We start from the raw sequence: 15,114 nt of genomic DNA, 5'->3' as shown, positions 1-15,114 counted from the left end.
TATGTCGGAGGATGGTATCGTGTTTGGTCTCCTCTTAATATTACCAAACTATGTTAGACGTCTTTCCCTAATCTTATGATTTATGGGGGCTACACCTAAATATCTCATCATTCTTTCATTCATAATTTTATCATTGTTACGTTTTGTCGCGCATTCATCTTCACATACGAATATTTGCTACCGTCATCTTATGCATATATAGTTCTGTAGAGGCCCAATACTCCAAGCTATAAAATATAGTTGGTCAAACAATAATCTTATAACATTTTCCTTCCAATTTCACAGACTAACATTTTCCTTCCAATTTCACAGACATCCTTCTATGGCATAAGACTTTTGATGTTATCCTCCATTCATCCATCCTGCTTTAATCATATGGTCTTTATCATCTCTAATGTCCACAGTTTTTTTGGATAATAGATCATAAATAGCGAAAATCTTCACTCTGGGACTTCTTATCCGTCAATCTCAATTATACTTCACATTCGTCTAGATTCAGGACCAAAGTTACAAAATACATATTTTGTTTTTGAGCGCTTAATTCTAAAACATTTACTCTCAAGAGCTTCGCACCATCTATCTAATTTTTTATTTACATATTCTTTAGTTTACTATATTTGGACAATATTATTTACAGACAAATACACAAAGGTACCTCATCCTAAATTTGTTCCGTCACTTCATCCATAACTAAAGCAAAGAGGAATGGGCTTAAAGCCAATCCTTGATGAAGTCCTACTGTCACAGGAAATTCCAACAGACCTAACATTAGTTACGACACCTTTATACATAACTTTAATGATCTCGATGTAGCAGTGAGGCAGATAGCTCCTTCAAGGTATCCACCAGATTAATTCTCTAATCACTATATCATACATTTTTTCTAAGTCGATAAATACTAAATACAAACTTTTCTATTGTTCTCTATATTTATCTATATTTTTGTAATAAAATTCACTTGGGCATTATTATAAAAATATTTATCATTTATATTAATCTGCAACCGACGACCATGAAATAGGTAGAAACATAAACAAATAATAATAATAATAATAATAATAATAATAATAATATATGATATATACATAATATGTGACGTCTACTAGTTTTAAAAATGCGGAAATAGTTTTTTTTTAAGCTCACATTTTCAAAATAACATTTAAACGTTTCGCATGCATGCTATCTACAAAAAATATAATATTTAAAAATGATCTTAAATATTTGAAAGTAAAATCGTGCAGTTTAAAATAATCATAAAATAATAAAATCTTAAAATCATCAACGTATAAAAATGTTTATCTCATTTCAATCTCATAAATCATAATGCGGAAAATATGTGGTCCTCGGGTTGTGTTACCGCACCAAGTCTGCCTACTCAGAGTTCGGCACCTCCAGTCTCCTCATCATTAAGCTCACCTGCATCACACACGCCTAGTGAGTCTAAAGACTCAACACACATTTACCAAGAATAACAAGTACATATACATAGCACGCAGGAGTGAAAAATATCATACTCAACATATCTTTCAGGAACTTTAAAAACGTAACATAAACGTTTCGTGTAAAATCATGACGTGTCATTCATCATTCATCATTATCAGTTATCGTTATCATTCATCGTTCATCATTCATCGTTTATCATTTCCTTTAGTGAATTCAGTTAATTAGAAGTGACTATCGTACATCATTCATCATTTACGATGGATCCATCATACATAGAATCGCGGTATCCGGCGGCTGACGGACATCAGTGACAGGATCACCCATCCACTGTGCCTATGCCTTATCATCAGCATTTACATATACGTCTTAAACATTTACATATACTTCGATAGCCACAACTAATTCTCATCATTCAAAACATTACCATTTTCATCACTTATAAAAATCATGCACCAATGCAATTTTTCTTAAATCCAAGCATTCGACGTATATCTTCATAAAATCTTAAAAATCGTGAACCATGATGCATGAACGTTTAAAATATCATAAATTTGTGCTCAGGGTGCTGCCAGGAATAAAAACTCACCACGGTCGCAAAATGACCATTTTGCCCATGGAACCCAAAATTTCGGTTTTTCCCCTAGACGTAAAATTCCACGTTTTTTGACATTTTCTTAATTCCATTGACTCTAACATGTCCCAAATAATTATTTAAGCCTACAAGAATTTTCTCATATTTTTATTTGACTTAAATCGATGACTTTGAAATAAATCTTTAACTATAACTTATAAATGCGTTTTAATCCCTAATTAAACCAAACCTTAGCATAAAATTCCCAAATTAAAAACTTAGACTTCTAATAATTATTTGAGCTTAAATATAATTTTCCATAATTTTATTAAGCTTAAATCTAGGCGTTTCAGTTAATTCTTTATTTAACGTTTCGTGCGGCGGCAAGATCCCGGATAAATCCAAAAAACTTATTATTTTGATCCGAAACTTACCAACCTCTTAAAAATGTCCAAAAACATATTTAAAAGCATCCCTAACATAAACTCGAGCTCATTATACAACTTAACCGATTAGTTTTAAAACTTGGACCGGGGTTCCGGTTTTAACCCGAATCGACCCCCAACTTTTTACCACATCTTATAAACACTTAAAAGGTCCTAAAACCATTAAAATCAGACCCCAAAACTTTCGAAGAACGGGCCATCCTGCTGCTGGAAATTTGCTCTTTCCTAATACACGATCCTAATACATTACTTCCATTCTACGCGTCCTAGCACGCCACCGATGAGACCAGCTACTAAACCACCTCACTAAGACCACTCTAAGACCCCTCTGGACCCAAAGAACTCACGGCACTCCCATGCAAGAAGCACAGCTCGCCTGCTCGAAGATCACCCCTCAAACGCACCTCGCGTCCGAACCCACTACCCCAGGCCCGATCGGCTACAAGGCTTGTTCCAGCAATGGTCTGGCCTTACTAGGCCGTGGCTCAGACCCACCAGGGTCTGGTCCATGGCTTGGTTCGGCCTTAGCACAGCCGGTTCGAGCAAAGCCGCCGATCTCCTCACCAACGATCCAAAGCATCAAGGAATTCGCTCATCTCCCTCCCAACTCAACAAGGTCACGTCTCCAACTTANTGATTTTTCCACGCAAGGAGATCGAAGATCGACGTCGGGAGAGCGCCGGGAATTTCTTTTTGGAAGAAATGTGATTGCCGAAGTTTGGCTATGGAAGGGGCTGAAACTGAGAGGATTTTATTGAGGAAGGGGAAGGTGTCGGCTAGTGTAGGGACCATTAGGTTTAATGAGTGATTAGGTGATATATAAATAGTTAATTAATAATTAATGGGTTTTAAATAATCATTTAAAGGTTTTAAAAAGGTTTTAAGCCTATTAGGTTTACAAGTAGGCCTATTAAGTCCAAACATATCTCCGAAAAATATTTCGTGTTGAAAAATTTTTGAAAATATTAGCCGAACCCTCAAAAGTCCCACGATTCGATAAAATTTGCACACCGTTAAAAATTAAAATCTTGCGGGTAAAAATACCCAAAAATTTCTATTTTTGAAAAATACACTTAAAACATCTTATAATAATTAATAAAAATTTTATCATGTAATAAAATAATTTTTTCTAAAAATTCTCCGGTCTCCGTTCCTCGTTCGAGCGCGAAATGCAACTTAAAAATCTTTAATGCATGAACCTTTAAAATTTCATGAATTAAATTCTACCATGCAATAGTAATGCATAAAATGACTAAAAATAATTAAACACAAATTAATAAAATAAACATGCATTTTATGCTTTAAAAGAATTTAATAAAATACCAAAAAAATTTAATAATTTGCATGCATGTGGTTTACGTGAATCTTCAAATTTTTCGGGACGTTACATAATATATATTTATATTTATAACATTACAAGATTTAACACTCATGCTCAACCCAATACTCTTTCCGATGTTCGATGCCTATACGGAAAGAGGAGTAAAGCCAATTCGCTAGCTAATGTACCTATTTTTTTCAATATTTCAAACGGTCTCACGTATTTTGGATTCAAGTTTCCGATTTTGTCGAATTGAATTACTCTTTTCATCGGATGGATCTTCACGTGTAATTTTTCCCCAACTTTAAATATTAATAGTCTCCTTTTTATGTCTTCCCAATTCTTCTGAAGATCTTGAGCTACTTTGAGTTTTTTCTTAATGACCTTAACTTTATCCACAATGGCTTGAACGAGTTCAGGTCCGGTGATAACTTTCTCTCCCACTTGATCTCAATGCAGGGGTGATCGACACATTCTTCCATCAAGTGCTTCATAAGGATTCATACCTAAACTGCTATGAGAGTTGTTCCTATAGGCAAACTCTACTAGAGATAGGTGATCACTCCAGTTTGATCTGAAGTCAAACACACATGAGTGCAACATGTCTTTGAATGTTTGAATAGCTCTCTTGGCCTGTCCATCAGTCTGAGAGTGGTATGATGTGCTAAGAGTTAACTTCATACCCATTGCCTCTTGGAAACTTTTCCAAAATCTCGGGCCTCTGTCAGAGATAATGCTGACCGAAAATCCATATAATCTCACTATATTATCAATGTAGAGGGCTGCCAATTTTTTGAATTGTAGTTCATGCATATGGTAGGAAATGTTTGGATTTAGTGAGTCTATCCATAATCACCCACATCCTATTGTGGCTCTGTCGCGATTTTGGAAATCCCACTAGGAAATCCATTTAAATGTGCTCTCATTTCTATTCTGGTATTTATAATGGTTGAAGTAATCCACCGGGTCTTTGTGTACGGTTTTCACTTGTTAGCTTACCAAGCACTTGAAAACAAAATTTACAACATCTCTCTTTATTTGCTCCACCGAAATTTCTTCTTTAGATCTTTGTACATTTTTTGTTTCCAGGATGAGTGGAAATTTTGACTTGTGTGCTTCTGACATGACTTCTTGTCGTATATTTTCAACATTTGGCACACAGTTTATCTTGCATCCAAATTATGTCGTTGGGGTCTCTTTGATATTCAGAATTTTCGTTCCTTGACTCGAGCTTTAATTTTGTTGTCAAATTAGGATATTGGTCATGACTTAGCTTAATTTTCTCATGCATACATGGTTCAGCAGATAGATAAGAGAGTATCATCTTTCACATGTTCTTGTGACTCAGTTCGTCAGCCACTTTGTTGGCTTCCTCTGATGGTAGCTGATTGTCATATCATAGTTTTTCAAGAGTTCTATCAACCTTGGTTGTCTCATATTTAATTTTTTTTTGTGTGTGAACAAATATTTATGACTCTGGTAGTTGGTGAAGATTTCGCATTTAGCCCATACAAATAATGCTTCAAAATCTTTAGGTCGAACACCACTGCAACTATCTGAAGATCGTGTGCAAGGTAATTCTGTTCATACAACTTTGACTGTCTTTACGTGTGTACAATCACATTTCCCTCTTGCATGAGTAGATATCTGTCTCCTTGCTTCGATGCATCGCTATAAATGGTGATCTCTTTGTTGTTCGTGGGCAGTACAAGAATTGGAGTAAAAGCTAACTTTCTCTTCAATAATTTGAAAATCTTCTCACAATATTCACTCCAACTGAATTTAGAGTTCTTTGTGTGAGTTCAGTGAGTGGCACCATTATCGCAAAAATTCTTTCAACAAACTTCTGATAGTAGCATACCAGGCCTTCCAAACTTCTAATCTTGGTCACATTATTTGGTCTTGGCCACTCCATAATCGCTTTTACTTTTGCAGTGTCAACTGATACATTGTCAGATGATATTATGTGACCCAGGAAAGTCATATTATCTAGTCAAATTTCACATTTCTTGAATTTGACGTAAAGCTCTTTCTCTCTTAAGGTTCGGAGAGTCATTCGGAGGTGCTCTTCGCAGTATTCTTTGCTTGAAGAGTAGACAAATATGTCGTCAATAGAGAATATCAAGAACTTGTCAAGAAATGGCTTGAAAATCCCCGATTCATGAGATCTATGAAAACTGTGGGGACATTCGTTAAGCCAAAAAACATAACTGTGAATTCATAATATTCATATCTCGTTCTATATGAAGTTTTAAGAACATTTTCCACCTTAATCTTCAGTTGATGATATCATGATCGCAAGTCAAGCTTTTAAAATATTTTAGCTCATTTCAGCTTGTCAAATAAGTCATCGATTCTTGGAAGTGAGCATTTGTTCTTGATTGTGATCTTTTTCAACTCTCGTTAATCCGTGCACAATCTCATTATTTCATCATTCTTCTTGACAAATAAGACAAGTAATGCACTTGGCCCTATTTGTTTCTTATCTAACAATTCTTGCAGTTATTTTTTGAGTTCTTTGAGTTCCTCGAGTTCCTCTGGTGCCATTCTGTGTGATGCCTTCGAAATAGGTGCTACCCCAGGTGTCAAGTTAATTTGAATTCAATTTATCAACCCGGGTCGCAACTGACATATCTTCAAGAAGAATATCAGCAAATTTTCTAACCACTAAAATGTCTTCTATTATGATATTGGCATATTCCTTAAACTCATTTATCATCTCAAGGTAAACAACTTCACATCCTCCTATATCTTTCCACGCTTGAGAAGGAGTCTCGTGTTCCTTGGTCTTGCCATGGAATATCAGTTCTTCAAAACTTGTAGACTTAGTGGCACCGTCTTTCCACGACAGTCTATAACGGCCTGGTTCTTAGATTACCAATTCATCCCAAGAATAACATCGAATTATAGCACGTGTAGTTGGATTATGTTTTCCTTGAAATTCTCATTTCCTATAAGAATGATGATGTCTCGATATAGAGTACGATTTTCTATTGTTCGATTTACAAGAGTTGCTATTCTATATAGTTCCTCTAGGGTACTAGGTTTAGCTCATAATTTCTTGGCAAATCTCTTGGCTATAAATGAACACATAGCACAACAATCAAATAGCACATGAGCAGGCATCTTGTTGATTAGAATGGTACCTGCCACGACATCTTTTGAATTATTAGTCTCTTCTTTAATCAAAGCATAAACTAGAGCATTTGAATTGTTCTCCTTTATCTTGACTGGAGTTGTTCCTTCTTATGAGCCTAACTGATATCAGTCTCTTATATTTTAATTTTCTAAAGAATGATGTATGAATCAATAATCAGTAATGTTCGAAATATATCGCTATTATTGTTCAAAAAATTTTGTGCTTCAAATATAGAGATATCAGACTTTAAACACATAGCATACGTGTTGGTAAGTTTAAATCAAATTATACAATTAAAACATAAGCTCACTTACAGTAATAAGCTTAATAAGGTTTCGGTTGAAGTATGCAAAAAATTCAATAGTAATGCTGAAATAGCTAGGTTTTCTACTGAAATTTGGTTTTCACAAAATCTTCCACAAATATAATCTAACAACAATTCTTCAAACACATTTTCAGAAGATCGTTAAAAAATAGGCCAACAGCTTCTGCGCATTATAAATAGATCAAAAAACGTAAATTGTGAGGAAAAGAGGTCTTTTTTGAGTAAATTAAGGGCACATAGTTTAATGAAGTATGAAGCGATATCGGACTGAAGGAGGAGATGGGTAGCGGGTTGGGACAGCTTTGAGGGAGGATTGCCGAGGAATAGTGGCCCACCGATTGGGAACAGAAACCTAGAACGAGAGGGCGACCTTGGAGAATGGGATTTTCGAGGAGAAAGTGGACTACGAGCCAATAGCAGGGACGGATACATGATTTTATATCTCAATGATTGAACTGGACAATAATTTTTAATGAAAATAAATTTTTAAAATTTAATGTATCAAGATTAATATCAAATAATAAGTCAAATATATAATAATGTATATATTTAATTAAAAACACCAAAAAATAAGTAAACAAATATTTGTTAAAAGCTTTTTCCTTTTAAGGGATTTTTAATAGATTTTTAACAATGTTATAATACCTATCCATAATTGGATTAATATTGAAGATTCAATTTGGGTCAATTAATATTGATATATTATTTTAGAAAATATAATCATGTATACATAATTAATTAATAAACTCACTACCATTTATATATATTTCAAGTATAACCACAGGTATTCACATTAAGTTTTATAATCGAGTCATAAAATTTTAATTTTTATACATATTCTTTTCAAATAATCGAGTTTAATTTCGTTTGATCGATCGAATAATCTATTGTGGTTGGCCGCCTTTTTCCATACAGCTGAGGCCTGCAAATATTTCTTCCCATCATTTATAATTCCAACTACCTTAGTATTTCGTTGCATTAAATTTTCAGTTGGCAGGGTGACCTCACTAAATGTTAGGTTATACATATACTTATATATATATATATATATATAATGATTAGCCTATATATATATATATATAATGATTACAGGCTACTGGTTTGATTCAGAGGAGCTGACGCCAAAAGACGATTTGATGAGAGATATTCTCAAGTTTCATGCACTGTTTGGTGTAGAGAGCATCGTCCTGTGGTATATCTTTTCTCAAGTTTTATAATATTTGAAATTGCAAAATAGATATGTTATTTTTATTTTCAATTTAATATCTTTTTTAGTCATTTCATCAAACAGTTTAGATTACTTCAAAATTAAATTCCAAAGTTGTTAAAATGGATATACAAACATAAAGTACTCTATTGTGCATTATCTATTCTTAGTTTTACTATGGAAAAATTACATTTCGATTTTGCCAATTTGTGATTTTGATAATATGTATTATAAAATTTCAATCTTAATTTGTCATATTTGTTCTTTTTCTATATGTTTGATAATATGTATTATAAAATTTCAATCTTAATTTGTCATATTTGTTCTTTTTCTATATGTGATGTTGATATGGTGCCGAATGTTACCAAAATTGTCAAAAAAAATCACAGATACATAATTAAAACCGAAATTTGCAAAATAAAAGACCAAAATCACAAAATATTAAATATGTAAGATTAAAAATATAGTTTTCCCTTTTTAATATTCAACTTAATTCTCCGAACGTGATGGCTAATTTGAAATTTTGATTTTTAACGGGCATGTCAAATTGATTACAATAAAATATTATCACTAAAATTGTTAAAACAACAATGTTTAACAATATTAAAGATAGAAATATGCATATAAAATATATAATAATGAATTCGACCACAATAAAAAAATAAATAAAAAGAATTGTTAAAAAGAGAAAAAAAATGGGAAAAAATTATTACAAAGAAAACATATTCAAAACATGTCAAGTAAATTGTTTTTGTTTACGGGGTGTTGAAATTTTTTTCCCCAATAAAAAACGAACATGCATGCAAACTGCGAGGCCAATGAATATTTATATTCTTGGAGAAACAATAAAAATAATATAAGCAAAATGCATAATAACAACTATTTTTTTTTTTTTTGGAAATAAAAAACTCTTCCGAGTGACAAAAGGAATTACTTCTAACTCCGATCACAAAACGAAACAAAAGATTCATAAATAGTTTGGTTTGACAATACAAATTAACAAGGTTCTTGTTTACTTGATCATCTTTAATATGTAGGCAGAGTCAATACCCGAACCAATTACCCTTGCAGGGCAGTGAAAATCCATCTGCATTCATTTATTGAATCCAAGATAAACACCACAAGGCAAGGATATATGCCAGGTTCGTTCTTGACTTCTTCCCTTGCTTCCCGTCCTTTACGTAAACAAACCTGTTCTTCAGCATCACTACTTCTTCTCGTTCATCGCTGCAAAATACAGTCATTAAGCTAAACGTTTGAAAAAAATCCCAAAAAACTAAGGTTTTAGAAGATGGATTTGAATTATAGTTTTATTATAAATAATGAAATAATAGATTGAATCTTAAATATTTCAAATGTCTTCATTATTGGGTTAACTTAAATTCATCAGAATTAATAGGTAAAAGGTGTATTTGAAGTTTATTGTATTGCTTTATCTAAAACTACAAAAATACATTTGAATTTTATAGATTTGAAATCCATCGATTCAAATGAAACATAAGGGTACTAGTAACTTGTGAACTTTGATCCACTCGTAAACCGATCGAATCACATTCCAGATGGTCTTCTGCTCTATGTAGTGTTCAAATTTAGAATGGTGGATGACACAAGAAACATTTTACAGTAATTTATATGCGCCTATGGAATAGCAATTTACACATCATGGATACAGTACCAGTAGGATATAAGATGGAAGAGGAAAGTTCCATCCTAAAACTGATATGGTATCATGGCAAACAGAATTAAACTGAAATGGGATCAGGACCAACATTATCAGGAAATCAAGACTGACCAAATTTGTATAACAAGTCATGACTTTGCAGGCAACAAAGTAGCAAGCTCACAAAAAAGTACCTTGACGATGATGTTTTGGTCATGCACCCTCACCCAGTACTGCACTTTTGATCCTTTCAACAGTGCATTTAATAAGGCTATTAACCGTTGCAACCGAGCCCAGAGAAAGTTTAGCTGTTGGAACAGAATCTACAAGTATCTGAAAGGCAACTGTGAGCAAAGATCCACCGGATCCAACCTCAGGAATTTCTCCTGCCTGATTGTTTGGTACATTAGGAAGTATAGCAAAACCAGACGGTAGGAGGGCCACATAATCGGGGTCGCCACCGCTTAAGACAACATTCATCGCAACAATGTCGACTGGCGCGTAAATAACATAGGATCCGGTTGATTCAGTGCAGCTCTCTTGTAGTATCAGCATATTGCTTTGGCTTGAGTTTGAACTCTACATTAAGATTCATCTTGAAGTTAGGACATCCGCTTCTAGTAAATATATAGAATTGATTAACATGATTGATGAGTGGAGTGTTATTAATTGTAACTTACATTTACGCGCAGTAAAGAAACTGAGTTTCCTGGATCACGACCATTTGCTATGTGCGCCATTTCTTGCACAAGTCCGCCATTTGAAAGAATATCCCACTTTAATGATACAAAAGAGAGAATTTATTAAGATAATGTAGCAATCTAGATAAGCTGGATCTAAAGAAAAATATGTTATGTACCCCACTAATTAGTATGCGTATGTTATAGCTAATAGAAATTATCTCACTAATACCTCGCTTCTCGAATTCTCATCCCGCAGGAAATCAAAAACTCGTTTTGGTGGAACTGGCAGCCAAAACGAAGTTGCAGCACTAAGCACAATCCCAGGAGGTCTGCCTGGATCATCGACACTTTTTCTGGTCATGACTCGAACATCATCAGCTCCACTTCCGGACAACGTTGTCCATGTATGTGCCGTAGAAGCACCAACGCCAGTGCAAAAACTCATCACCATTCGTTCCGCTAGCTTCAGCATACTCTTTCTACCCTCTGGGGAGGATATCACTGCACCACAGTATATAATTAGATTGAAATCTCGAAAATATTATTGTACTGAGGAAACTGTCGTGCAACGATATTCTTTATTATGTACCCCCGGCTTCTCCAGCTGTGATGTTATTAGCCATAACACTTGCTAGTCGTTCACATTGTCGGTCAAGGGTTGCAACCCAGCGTCTTGCCCCGAATGCAAGCCCTGAGTTGACTAGTGTTTTGTATATGCTATGAACCGCTCTGTCATCCACTTCTACATGTTCAACCCATGTAACCTAGCATAAGGTTGTCCCGAATTTGATTAGATAAATTTATTTTTGACATAAATTTCTTATTAGAATGTGAATTTGGCCATACTTTGGAGTAGCCGTTAGGCAATTCTTGAATCAAACAACCAGATGGCCTCCTTCTACATCTTGATATAGAAGTAGGTCTTAGGTTGTCCAAAGAGACATCAACTACAGCCCAAACTCCATCAGTGTGATGTTTGCAATATCGTACGAAATAGTTTTCACGGGTCGGGACCAAAGGAGAGGGGACTTGGAACTCAGCAGTCATCTGGAATCAAATCAAATAGAGAATTAATTAAGAAAAGATTATAACTTCAGGTATACAGAATATTAGAAAGTTCGCTTTAACTTATCACCACACATACCACTTGTAAAGCTCCATTGTAGTTACCAGCCACACCAGTAGATAAGATTTCCAAAGTCATTGCTCTTGAAACAATACTAGAAAACACACTTGACCATTGATTCTGCAAATCAGAAATCAAGAACCAAATGATTTCCAAACCGAACAAAAAAACCTACAAAATCCGATACCAAATATAATAATGAAACCATACAGCATCCATCAGAATTTCCACCAAGTTAATGTGATTCATAATCACGACGGTCGACTCACGAGAAGCTTCAGATTTCAATCCCAAAGGCTTCGGCCCAATCCCACGAGGGAACGTCCTTATATACTCCTCTTCGTTCAAAGTCTCAGCAGAATTACCAGTGCCAGGAATCCATAAGGGCTCTCCAGTTTGAGCCATCCTGAACAACTCCTCCATTGCTGCAACAGCAAGCTCAATAATCATTGGCTTTTCAGAATCACTTGGGCCAGATACCGACCTAAGAAGATCAGCTGCTCCGTATATCTCTCCTGCAGACATGCTTGCATGTGACACGAAATTTCCCACTGCAAGATCAAGTGAACGAGATGCTCCAGGTGACAGATGAGGATAAGTGAGCATTGGTTTTCCAACATACTTCGCGGCAATTCCTGAAATCCTATCGATCTGGAAATACATCATATTAGTAATATTTGCACAGTTTCATCAATGCCTTTAAACAATTTAATGGTTCGAATTTCGACGTAATTTAATAACAACATACCTCTTCTCTTAAGCGAGCATTTTCAATCCTAAGATGCTGTTCATCAAATGACATTTCACCAATGGCTGCCGGGCCTCCACAGTTTGGACAGGTAGCGTTGCCGAGAGCTTCTTTGTAACGTACGTTCTCCGCACGAAGCTTATCATTGTCGGATCTCAGCTGTGTGTTCTCATGGCGTTCATGTTGGGCCTGCAATTGATCCTCAAACTTTAATGACAATCAAAAACAGCAAAAACTGATATAAATGTCATCGACAACATACCAAAAATGTGAAAGAAAAGGTTCACATCACCTTCATTTGAGTGCGTTTGTTTTGGAACCAAAATTTAATTTGCAATGGTTCCAAAGCCAGTCGACGGCCAAGCTCTTTCCTTTGTTTATCATCAGGATGAGGGCATTCCTTAAAAAACCTGTTCAGACAGCACGTTACAAAGCCGGAAAAAAAAGGAAAATGAAAGATTAATGTATAAATTAATCAAAGGTTTTAGTTACAAAAGAAAATGGGAGCATACGATTCCATTTCCTGTATTTGGTGCTGAGTGTGGCGATGATATCTCTTCTTCTTGGGACGTTGATTGGGATCTAGATCGTCACAGGAGGGGGCTTCCATTATATCAGTTCCCGATTTGCTCTCATACTCTTCGTCCCGAATAAGGTCCAACTCATTTTCTGGGCTTTTATGCCCCAAGTCTAGCAAGTGATGGTGGCTGTCGAACATGTTTGGCTGAAACATTTCTACTTTATAATCCGCTACGCACTGGAGGTTCCCACGAAAGTAGACTCTTTTCTATCTGACGAGAAAAATTGACTTGAAATCAGATCTGATAATTATAATTACTCTATATATTGGAGAAAGGTAACAACAAACAAAAATCTGGCTAAATCTTGGAACAATTAATGATTCTATCAGGGCACCAGATCTGTTTCTTTACTCCACAACGGAAAATATATGCACATAAAAATAGCCATTAAAACTTATTTTCGCTAGTATTCTGAGAAGGATCTAGTGAGGAATTATTAATTAATCTTTAGTCCTAGCTCTGTTACAGTAATCCGATCTAGAAATTATTATTTTTTTCCAGAGAAAACAAAAGAGGAAAAGGAAATGATTGACTCTTGACAAGCCACAATGCGCCATTAAATAGGTTGTCCATTTCGCATGCTGTTTCCTCAGAATTGAACTTCTTAAAGACGAGGGTGCATGATTAACATGGTAGGCGAACATTAAATTCAATCTAGAACGACTCAAATAGTAGGAAAAAAGTGTACTTTATTATAAAATAAACTCCCTACCTCGCTAATCTATTCAAGAATGGAGATCTTCAGACTTAGCTTGCTGGAGATGTGATTCCACCATGCCTAAGCATCAGTTGTTGAAGCTGCACATATTTACCAACAAACCCTAGGGAGTTCTGTACTAAAACTTGTACTTCCTTTCTCTCTATCTGAAATTGGGGCTTAGCTAGCTTTTTGGCTTCTAAATGTCAGTGCGTTGAGTTTAAGCAGATTCTCTGGCAGTATCTGAGAAAAAGCAAACGAAATGGTTACATGTAACAACAGACTAACAATGGACTTTTGTTTTGTTTTTTGTTTTCAAGCTTCCAAACAAGACTTAATTTTTTTTATCCTCTCTCCTAAAGAGCCAAACGGCCAAAATGAGGAGAAAATAAAAAAGGATATAAGGAAACAAAGAGTTGACACGGTGTGAGTCTATCACACCAAACAACGTTAATTTTTCGAACTGGGTTTATATAAAACGCTTGCAAGATACAGGATGGAGTGATCCAACCCAAATATTCTCTCTTGAAACAAAAATTTTTTTTAACGGAAATAACAAAAAGAAAAAAGAAGACAGCTAAATTCGGTAACCCGTCACAGAAAATGGAGCTTCATGTTATTTTAAAAGTGAGCAGAAGCTCGAAATCTGAAAAAAAAAGACGCATGTTGAGTGAACTTACAGTTGCTGGAACTTCAAAGGAAACCCTATCTCAAGAATTAGGGTTGAGCAAAAGAGCGAAGGCTGAGATATAGTTCTGAGGCTTAAAAACCAGTTTCCCGGATGGAAAATGGAAGTTTTATTGCCGACGGTGCTTTTCTTGTGAATAGAATTTAAGAGGAATAGTGGTATTTGGGAATTGAAAGGGATATAAATGGATGAGCAAAAAGAGGTGATAAAATAAAAAATAGAGAGACTATCAGTATTAATTAAAAAAGAAAAAAGAATTGCAAAGAAGGGTGGGTGATGAAGAAAGGAAAAGGGGAAGATGTGGCAGTGAAGGAGTAATTGCGGAGCGTGTAGAGAGGGTGCGAAAGCATTAATGGCGGTTTGTGAGGAGAGAGCCGAGTCTTTACTGCTCAAGAAAGAGAAGCCTTTGGGGTTGGTATCTCAGGTTTAAATTTCCTCTGTAAATTTCATGCATAGTAAATTCATATATATTCTTCGAA

The 15,114-nt window shown here is 35.1% G+C and overlaps 1 protein-coding gene and 1 long non-coding RNA gene across 4 annotated transcripts; both read right to left on the bottom strand.

Moving 5' to 3' along the window:
• Positions 1-1,307: 1,307 nt before the first annotated feature.
• Positions 1,308-3,362, bottom strand: LOC140980332 (uncharacterized). The gene is made up of 2 exons (XR_012175928.1): positions 3,091-3,362; positions 1,308-1,416 (listed from the first exon to the last, which is right to left on the bottom strand). It is a non-coding gene; the product is annotated as an uncharacterized lncRNA (long non-coding RNA).
• A 5,960-nt stretch (positions 3,363-9,322) lies between these two features.
• Positions 9,323-14,866, bottom strand: LOC140980287 (homeobox-leucine zipper protein MERISTEM L1-like). 3 transcript variants are annotated; one of them, XM_073446040.1, is made up of 13 exons: positions 14,628-14,866; positions 13,963-14,190; positions 13,182-13,460; positions 12,962-13,079; positions 12,670-12,858; positions 12,132-12,572; positions 11,940-12,041; positions 11,642-11,842; positions 11,385-11,559; positions 11,025-11,296; positions 10,793-10,888; positions 10,297-10,691; positions 9,323-9,668 (listed from the first exon to the last, which is right to left on the bottom strand). In XM_073446040.1, the coding sequence occupies exons 3-12, from the start codon at positions 13,400-13,402 to the stop codon at positions 10,326-10,328; spliced, it is 2,181 nt and encodes a 726-aa protein (XP_073302141.1). In that variant the 5' UTR covers positions 13,403-13,460; positions 13,963-14,190; positions 14,628-14,866; the 3' UTR covers positions 9,323-9,668; positions 10,297-10,325. The 3 variants fall into 3 exon arrangements, with proteins under 3 accessions (XP_073302141.1, XP_073302133.1, XP_073302149.1); XM_073446032.1 differs by having other exon boundaries at positions 9,323-9,679; positions 10,307-10,691; XM_073446048.1 differs by having other exon boundaries at positions 9,323-9,679; positions 10,307-10,691; positions 13,182-13,456.
• Positions 14,867-15,114: the final 248 nt, after the last annotated feature.

This window comes from Primulina huaijiensis, chromosome 1, assembly GCF_012295235.1.
Source record: "Primulina huaijiensis isolate GDHJ02 chromosome 1, ASM1229523v2, whole genome shotgun sequence".
Classification (NCBI taxonomy): domain Eukaryota; kingdom Viridiplantae; phylum Streptophyta; class Magnoliopsida; order Lamiales; family Gesneriaceae; genus Primulina; species Primulina huaijiensis.
The sequence above is the reverse complement of the archived record's forward strand: the minus strand, read 5'-3'. Positions and strand labels throughout refer to the sequence as shown.

What these genes read in the sequence shown, in the direction of transcription:
- LOC140980287 (XM_073446040.1), bottom strand. Translation starts at nt 13,402, where the DNA reads ATGTTTCAGCCAAACATGTTCGACAGCCACCATCACTTGCTAGACTTG. An exon ending in ATGAGAATTCGAGAAGCGAG is followed by an intron (nt 10,889 to 11,024) that starts GTATTAGTGAGA and finishes GTATCATTAAAG; the next exon opens with TGGGATATTCTTTCAAATGG. An exon ending in TTTCTTTACTGCGCGTAAAT is followed by an intron (nt 10,692 to 10,792) that starts GTAAGTTACAAT and finishes ATCTTAATGTAG; the next exon opens with AGTTCAAACTCAAGCCAAAG.